At 36.9% G+C, this 10,000-nt stretch overlaps 1 protein-coding gene across 1 annotated transcript; it reads right to left on the bottom strand.

The window, feature by feature from the left end:
* Positions 1-9,461: 9,461 nt before the first annotated feature.
* Positions 9,462-9,983, bottom strand: LOC106869950 (uncharacterized). Its single transcript, XM_014915893.1, has one exon. The coding sequence runs from the start codon at positions 9,981-9,983 to the stop codon at positions 9,462-9,464; it is 522 nt and encodes a 173-aa protein (XP_014771379.1).
* Positions 9,984-10,000: the final 17 nt, after the last annotated feature.

Below are 10,000 nucleotides of genomic sequence, written 5' to 3' on the forward strand. Positions count from 1 at the left end.
ATATAAAGCGAAGAAAGTAAATATTAAAAAAATTGTAAAAAAATAAATAAAGCATCATAGCCTTGTAATATATTATATTAATATACGGATATTAACGCAAATTAATGGTAAAACAAGGTACAGGATATTTAGTTGAGAAATAATAATAATAATAATAATAATAATAATAATAAATTGCACTACTGGGTACTGCACACATTCTACGCAAAACACTTTCAATACAGTAAACATAAGAGCACCACAGCAAACCACAGCACATACCCAAGGCGCACAGAGCTGCGCTCGGTAGTGAAGTGAAAGCACGTTATAAAAATAAAACTACTGAACAATAATAATAATAATAATAATAATAATAATAATAATAATAATAATAATAAGTAATACTCATTGAAATTTATCTCTATTTTTCCAAATATAATGATGTATTTTAACTTGATACCTCCACTACCCGCACAGCGATCGTAAACACACGTGTTACATCAAAATCAGACCATCTTCGAACCCCAAAACACCATGTACAAAAAAATTACAAACATATTAAATAACACCGGTATTATTTCACCCAAGAATAACAACCGAGAAGTACGTACTGTAAGCTTGTTACGAAAAAAGTACGAAGATATGAACGTGCAAAACAATCTGACAACAGAAATAAACGAACCGGTACCCTACGAAAACGATGACCGTCAAAATAAAGGGCCGGACGTTGTTCCTCGTGTCCCGCAAACAAAACCAAAACGGCATAAATGGACACGTGAGGAACACATTTCGATCCTACACGCCTATTTCACAGCAGTACTCTACCCAAAAAACGAAAACGCAACAACACATACATATAAAACATGGAAGAAAAATAATGTAAATATAGACCTCGATAAAACAATGAACCCTAACAAACTAGCTAACATAAGAAGATATATTCTAAAAGCAAAAAAAAAAAAAAAATATCAGAAATAGAAATAGAACAATTGAAAGAAAAAATACATCAGGAAAATCTAGATAGTAGTCACACAGCAATGCCAAATAATAATATAAACACTGAGATAGCAAAACACGAGGACAAACGTAACATTTCCGGAAAAAACGAAATAAACAAAAAACAACAAACCCAGACCGTAGAGATGTATAATAGTGTACATAAAGCACCAATCCAGAACACCACAGACAAACATATGAATGAAAAGGAAGGCAAAACAAATATGAAGCCTGGAAATAACGAAGGGAAACCTAATAATTACGATACTATGAAAATGAAAATAACCGAAGAACTGAAAACCACAGATCTTAGAATGGACCACAGATTATATCTCCCAAAAATCAAAATAGACAATAAAACAGCATCAATAATAAATAGCATAAACCTGGCCGTCACGGAACTAACAACCACAGAAACAACAGGCAATATCACTGAGCTAAATGACATAATATATGCGGCAGCCACTGCAGCCACAAAAGAAGCAGGATACTCACTCAAACCCATCCGAACAGGAGTTCTACCACCCAAACAGACCTTGTGGATAAATAACATCCAGAACAAAATTTAAAAAAAGAGAAAAGATTTATCGATTCTCAACGAAGTTAGTAAACAATCAACACTACTAAGTAACAAGAAGAAAACAAAAATACTGTACAAATACAGCATTACAGAAAAAGACTTACCTGAGGCAAAAGAAAAACTAAAGCAAGACATCCTTGCCAAAGCACAGAGGATCCGCCGGTATGAGAAACGCCAACGTTTCTTTGAACAAAACAAACAGTTCAAATCCAACCCCAAAAAACTCTACCAAGAACTGGGTAAAAATAAAATAGACATTACTTCAGCACCAACTGCAGAAGAACTAGAGAAATTCTGGAAGCAAATATGGTCGGTGAAGCAACAACCCCAAAAAAGGACCATTAAAACAACGAACTTAGCACCTGAGCAACTCTGGGCCCCTATAACAACTGAAGAGGTCACCCAGACACTGCAAAGACTAAGCAACTGGAAGGCACCTGGACACGACAAGATCCCCAATTTCTGGTTAAAACACCTGCCAGCAATGCATAAAAAGCTGGCAGAAAACTTTAACAACATAATAGCAGATCCAGAGACAATGCCTGAATGGCTCACAAAAGGGAAACCCATCTTAATCCCCAAATCCACGGAAACGGAGAAACCACAAAACTATAGACCTATAACCTGTCTCCCTACGATCTACAAAGCCTTTACTGCAATAATATCGCAGAGATTGAGTAAACACCTGGAAAATAACAACCTGTTTCCAGAAGAGCAGAAGGGATGCTGCAAAGGCTCATACGGCTGTAAAGATCAATTATTGATCAATAAAGCCATAACTGAAGACAGCCGCAGAAAGAAGAAAGGCCTCAGTATGGCCTGGGTGGACTACCAAAAGGCTTTCGACAGTGTTCCCCACACGTGGATTCTGGAAACACTAGCCATAAACAAGGTGGCACCAATTATCATAAAATACATAGAGCACTCAATGAACAAATGGCAGACAGTGCTACAGCTCCAAACAAAAGAGGGACTTGTGAAAACGAAAGCCATCCCCATTAGAAGAGGAATATTCCAGGGAGACACGCTCTCTCCACTCCTGTTCTGCCTGGCACTCACACCTTTAACAGAATTGCTAAATAGAACTGGATGCGGTTACAAATGCTATGGAAAAACAGTCAGCCACCTTCTATATATGGATGACCTAAAATTATATGCAAAAAACGACAAAGAGCTAGAAACACTACTACAGACAGTACACGGCTTTACCAAGGAAATAGAAATGAAATTCGGATTAGAAAAATGTTCCAAAGCAACCCTGAAAAGAGGAAAATTAGTCAAAAGTAGCAATATAACACTAGATAAAGCCAATGAAATAAGAGAACTAGACGAAAGCCAACCATATAAGTATTTAGGAGTCAATGAACTAGATAGGATACAACATACACAAATGAAAGAAAAAATAAAGAAAGAGTACTATAGACGAGTTAGATCAATACTAAAAACAGAGCTCAATGCTAAAAACAAGATAATGGGTATCAACACTTTAGCTGTCCCAGTTATAAGCTACAGCTACAACATCCTTAACTGGACACTAAACGAACTATGTAAAATAGACAGGAAAACAAGAAAAATAATGACAGGATATAGGATGCACCACCCAAAATCTGACATAGAAAGGCTATATATACAACGCACAGAAGGTGGCAGGGGTCTTATACAGCTAGAAAACTATTATAAAATAACCACCATAGGACTGCAAAAATACCTACTCCAGAAGCAAGGGAAACTAATACAAATAGCCACAAAACACGAGCAAAAGAAGAAGAAGAAGAAGAAGAAGAAGAAGAAGAAGAAGAAGAAGAAGAAGAAGAAGAAGAAGAAGAAGAAGAAGAAGAAACAACAAAAGCTATAAAACAAATGAAATCCAAACTAAAACTAGAACAGCAACGGACCATGATAAAACGATGGCAAGAAAAGCCCCTACATGGTAAATACTGGGCTAAACTAAATGCGAAAGAAATAGACAGAGAAAAATCCCAGCAATGGCTGAGAAGCTCAGGACTCAAAGCAGAGACTGAAGGATTTTTAATTGCTGCACAAGACCAGAGCCTCCCCACCAGAAATTACCAAAAACACATAATGAAAAGAAATATAACAAGTAACTGTAGAATATGTGGAGATCGACAAGAAACAATAAATCATATTATCTCTGGCTGCCCAGTCCAGGCTAAGAAGGAATATATTCACAGACACGACAGAGCTGGGACCTATATACACTGGAAGCTATGCCAACACTATGGAATAACAACAGAAAAAAGATGGTATAAACACACGCCAGAAAAGGTCATAGAAAACGAGAAAGCAACCATACTCTGGGATATGCCAATACACACAGATAGAGAAATTAAGGCAAATAGACCAGATATAGTTGTCAAAGATCATGAAGAAAAACATGCTTTCTAATTGATGTATCAATACCAGCAGATGACAACGTTTCTCTAAAAGAAATGGAAAAACTTTCAAAATACAAAGACCTGGAAATAGAGATAACTCGAATGTGGAATCTAAAAACAGAAACAATTCCTATCATAGTAAGTGCCTTAGGTATAATAAAAAAAATATTCAGACAAATACATAACAAAAATACCAGGACTTACAAATATATATAACATACAGAAAATTGCACTACTGGGTACTGCACACATTCTACGCAAAACACTTTCAATACAGTAAACATAAGAGCACCACAGCAAACTACAGCACATACCCAAGGCGCACAGAGCTGCGCTCGGTAGTGAAGTGAAAGCACGTTATAAAAATAAAACTACTGAACAATAATAATAATAATAATAATAATAATAATAATAATAATAATAATAATAATAATAATAATAATAATAATAATAATAATAATATACACAAGGATAAGATCAGAAATATTTAATTAAAGTTACCAATGGTACGAAGAACAACCAATGTGGCATTACTAGGAAGAATTTACTTAACTAACTATAGAAGGGGAAAATAAAGGACAAGTGGCGATGGAGGCAGTAATAGATACTGTTTAAGATTATATTAAAAATACTAAAATGAATAACATACTGATTTGAAGCGAAGAATGTAAACATGATGACTGAAACATCATTGCCTTGTAATATATTAATATACGGATGTTAACGCAAATCAATGGAAGAACAAGGTACAAGATATTTAGTTGAGAAATAATAATAACAACAATATACATGCTTACAAGGAGAAGATCGGGTATATTAAGTTACTAGTGGTACAAGGACAAATCATGTAGCATTACTGGGAAGGAATTACTTAACCAACTATAGAAGGGGAAAATATAAGACAAGTGGCGATGGATGCAGAAATAGATATTATTTAAGACTATATTAAAAGATATTATTCAGAGGACATTTGGTAAAAAAAAAATTAAAAAATAATAATAATAATAATAATAATAATAATAATAATAATAATAATAATAATAATAATAATAATTAAAACCTTAAACTAGTTGCAAGGATGGAATCAATGATAAAAAATGAAGGTGTGTCTCTGCCAGTGCTGACATCGACACGCTCTCTGTGTTATCTGGTTAACTAGGCGATTCTTGGAGAACAGAATATGGAAAAGCTCCAAGTTACAAAGAGGACAAAAATCCTTACCTTTGTCGTAGGGAACTGGGGTAGCCAGCATAGACCATTCCAAAGAGAATTGTTTATTGCAATCTTTCAGTTCCCAAATAAATTTACCTTGGCCGGTAGTGTTAGCCTTATTCCTATCCCCAAATGAAGAATAATGGTTCGATATTCTCTTGGAGACCTGCGTCGGTGAGCTACCTACGTAAAACGAGACTTCAGCGTGAGACATTACCTTGCATTGATAAACCACATTCTTGGTCTTGGCATTCACACTTAAAAACTTATTCTATTAGGATTTAATTCCGAGATACTAATCTTATTATTGTTACAGATATTGTTATGATTCCTAATATTGTACATACTACCTATATTAATACCTAATATTAATACTCTTTGGAGTAGAGAGCACATATATTTTGAAACATATGTAGGAATTAAAGGAACTTCTATTTATATGCGTTTTGCTCCATTTATTGTTATTATTCATATATATATATGTATATATATATATATATATATATATATATATATATATATGTGTGTGTGTGTGTGTGTGTAGTGGATCTTGCATGCATGAAGTGGATTCAATCCACCATAGCCAAATTTAAATTAACACTGCGACAGAACTTTTCCCACGGTGGAACAATGGTTTTTCTCTGACAGCAGTTTAATATTTTCCAGATGCCTTTAGCTAGGTCGAAACAATGTCTTCACCACTTGACCCTTTGTAATCTCTTCTACATCACCAAAATCTAGAATAGAGATAACAAGACCACCAACTAAATCTATTGTTCTCAATAATATATCTATCCTTCTAGATAGTTATAAAAGCAAGGAAACCCCAAGCAAAATTTAGTTTAGTCACCAGTCGGTGACGACTCAACCAGTTCAGTCACCAGTCGGCTAGAACCTTGGTCAGAGGGGAAAATGACGTTTACTGCCAGCAACTGTGAGACAACGTACCACACTCTATAACTTTCACTAGCTCACTTTCTTTTCTCTGTAACATTACCATATCTCTGTCTATATACTGCTACAAGATCGTGTACACACATATACAGGCCGAAATTAACTTTCTTTACCTTGAATGCTTTGCGAACTGTGCTATACTATTACGCTAACCTACCCGTCGTGGTATGGCATTTATTAAAGTAACGATAAATAAATATATCTTTACAACTTCGATCACTCTTCTTCATTCATCTTATAACCGTTACAATTGGTGACCCCGTGAAAAAAGAACCACTGCCTTCTGAAACAGCATTACCAACAGTCACAACTGTCAACCCCGAGTGAAAGAATTACTACCTTCTGATGCTAGATGCCGCTGATTCGAACTAAAGAACTAGGATATCAACAGTCGCTAGACCAAAGGGAAAATTAATGACAACCTTCGACACCACCAAGATGCACCCTCCTTCAGCCTTCTACAAAAAGCTCTACACTGCGATGCAATCTATGATGCACTTCACAACAATGCAACACTGCCGTAGCACAAGGTATTCGCCGACCATGAAAGCCTATAAGCGCAACATTTTGACAGCTACATGCCCAGAAACTAACTGGAAGAAAATACGGAATCCCGCACATGCAACCTTTTCGGCACACACACACACACACGCTTTTCGTCTCGTCCCGACGTACAGGCCCTGCAATGGCTACGAACTTTTGCACGTACATAAGACTCTCACATAGACTTTCAACAAATGTTTTTCTTTGCATGCACATTTTCTTTTCACTTTCAGCAGTAGACTTTTCACAAAGGAAAACTATTTTCAGCTAAGTTTGTTATTCTGTTTGCATTGCACACTTTCATTTGTTCACGAGTTACATATTCCGCGAAGCACACATTCCGCGAAGCACATATTCCGCGATGCACACATTCCGCGAAGCACATATTCCGCGATGCACACATTCTGCGATGCATAAATTCTGCGACGACTCGTTTTACTAAAACTGCTAATTTCAGGTGCATATTTTTTGACTGTTCTATGTTATTATTCATATTTTGCATGTACCTTTTTTTTGTTCGCTTTGAAAATGTTTGTATTGTTGCATACACACACACATGCACCTTTCCTCAGCGCATAGCCTTGCACACACATTTGCACACATGGTTCATACATACACAAATGCTAACTATGTCACATTCATGCACCACACATTCCTATCTCGCTTGTTTTTCCTGCTATCTGCACCCTTGTAGACACAACTCATCTCTTTAAGACTCTATGTCGGTCACGCAGACATAGAGAAAGTTGTTTGTCCCTTACAGCGCGCCAGCATGTCACACTTTTGTTCCTGCATGATCGAGGTTTATAATACCTCATACACCGGCTGGCAGCCTCAGCCTTACTGCATTAATCACTGGTATATTCAATACTGTACACTGTATTTGTAATCAATGCACTAGCATTAGCCTCAGCCTTGCAAGCTCTATTGCACTCATGCACTTGCATCTGTATTATGCATCTACCGCCTTGTTTTGCAACACGTCTGCATCACCTCGATTCCAATCCCGACTCAAAGCACGTCGGATGTTCACATGCTCTGCGCTCATGTTTAGACATAATTTCCTCCGTTAGACTCCTGTTTGGTCACGTAATTAACAGAGAAAATGATATGTCTCGCGCATCACTCCAGCATGCTTACACTGTCGTCCTTGCTAACTCAGCACTTAACCTCGACAACAGCACCAGACGCATTTCACTTTGTAAAATCATTCCAGGGCATTTACCATGCATTTCTTCGTCTCTTTTGTTCGTTCACTTCCCTTCCAGGAACCTCACTGGCGAGGAGAGTGATGTAGTGGATCTTGCATGCATGACGTGTCTTGTTACTGCATCCTCCCTCTGTACATCTTATATTATAGACTACATTCCTAGCTTTACAGTTTGTTTGTGGGCTAAATCTACATACAGTACAGTCCCTATATATATGCAGGAACTGTACTGTACTGTATGTATATATATATATATATATATATATATATATATATATATATATATATAAAATATATAGTTTTAGGGAAAATAACCAATTTTCAAGAACTCATCGATGAAAATCCACTATCACATATAGAAAAATTAATAATTAAAAGCACAATAAACGAGTATAATATAAAGTAAAGTAAATATCATAAGATAAATATAATAAAATAAATATAATAAAAATATAAATATAATAAAATAAATATAATAAAAAGATATATATATATATATATATATATATATATATATATATATATATATATATATATATATGTGTATGTATGTATGTATGTATGTATGTATGTATGAATGTAGAATGTATGTATGTATGTATGTATGTATGTATGTATGTATACTAGCAGGAGTACTCGGCGTTGCTCGAGTATTAAATACTCAGCAATGGTCTTAATAAGTTCTACCATGTTTTGTTGTTGTACATCTCTTTGAGTACTTTTTGCGTTAAGTTGCAATCAGTGGCAGCGAGGAAGAAATGATTTTTTCCCATAGACCATAAATAAAGTAGTAACAACAGGGTGAAAAACCCTGGAGAAACTACAAGAGCATCTCAAGAGGTGCAACAATTGAATGTAAATTAGCCCTGAAGGGGGCCGTGTTATCGTTTTCACAATAGCTCTGAAAAGGATTGTTAACCATTCACCGGTATAAATGTCCATTTTCGTTCACATGAAAAGCAGTGATGCCAAAACTCAAGCCATCTGCAAGGAGATTGAGAAGCTCTAGCGGACACAATAAAAAAAAAAGACTTAAGAAAAACAGGTAATTTTGAAAGAATGGCAGCAATAGTACTCACTAACCATAAACCTGTTCGGCAGGGAAGCTGCGGTATGTTGGACGGCCTACACACCTCGCGGTAGACGCCATTTTACGTTTTGGCTTTTGGGGTGAACACGAAAAGGTTTTTTTTGCATCCGACTCTTGAGCATCCGTGCGAGAAGCATGGTTGGACTAAATGGAGGCCTGTTGTTGTTAGTGTTTGGGCTTGGGACTTGTTGATGGACATGGCAAAGCAAAGTCGAAGAGGGAACTGAAGTCGACATGAGGGACAAGGGCATTGCTTATCTGATGGAGTAAGAGATATTCTGGGTATAAAGATGTTGTCTTTGGCCGCAATCCATAAAAAGTGTTGCTTCGATAACATAAGGCAGCACATTTTTTACCACTAACCGCATTCCGTTGCACGGACGTGGTGGCTCCAGGTTCCTCAGCAGCATGACCGGAGCTCCAATTTTGAAGTGTAGTTGATGAGGTGGTAGTCCAGAGGGGTCCAAAGGAATAGAGGAATTCTGTGGGAAAATTAACGGCCTATTCTTCGTCCACAACAGTGTCCACATATTTGCAGGTATGAAGGTTTCTAGGAAGGCTTCGTAGTAGGTTTTCATTGAGTTTCGCAACAAATGTGATTTTGGGAGCTAATATGGCTCTTTCGCACAACCAATTCAGATTTTGGTATCTTATATGCAGATCAGGAAAAACAGCAATCGCAAGGTCGTCCACAGTGTCCACAGGTGTGTCTACGTGTGAGACAATCATCTCTCCAGCTGCATCGGCGGGAGTTGTACCATCACCAACATTGAGAAGTTGCTTGGAGAAGTCGCCCGATAAGTTGTCGCCGAAAAGCTGGGCCCTCATGTTTGCTGTAAGAATCAAAATCGTCACGTCCTGCCACAGGGAAGATAGCTTAATGCAAGTGATTACAGCGTCGGCTCTAGTGCCTTTTGGAATTATGGGTAGGGTTTGTCTGAAATCACCATACAGGAGGGAAACACAGCCCTTGATGTCTTTCAGGGTCTTGTCCAGTGCTTCAAGGGATCCTTTATGTGCCATGTTTCATTCGTCCCAAA

The sequence above is a fragment of the Octopus bimaculoides genome, chromosome 19 (genome assembly GCF_046866305.1).
Source record: "Octopus bimaculoides isolate indiv1 chromosome 19, ASM4686630v1, whole genome shotgun sequence".
NCBI lineage: Eukaryota > Metazoa > Mollusca > Cephalopoda > Octopoda > Octopodidae > Octopus > Octopus bimaculoides.

Bases quoted from the DNA above. Each gene is read 5' to 3' on its own strand.
- LOC106869950 (XM_014915893.1), bottom strand. From the start codon at position 9,983: ATGGCACATAAAGGATCCCTTGAAGCACTGGACAAGACCCTGAAAGAC.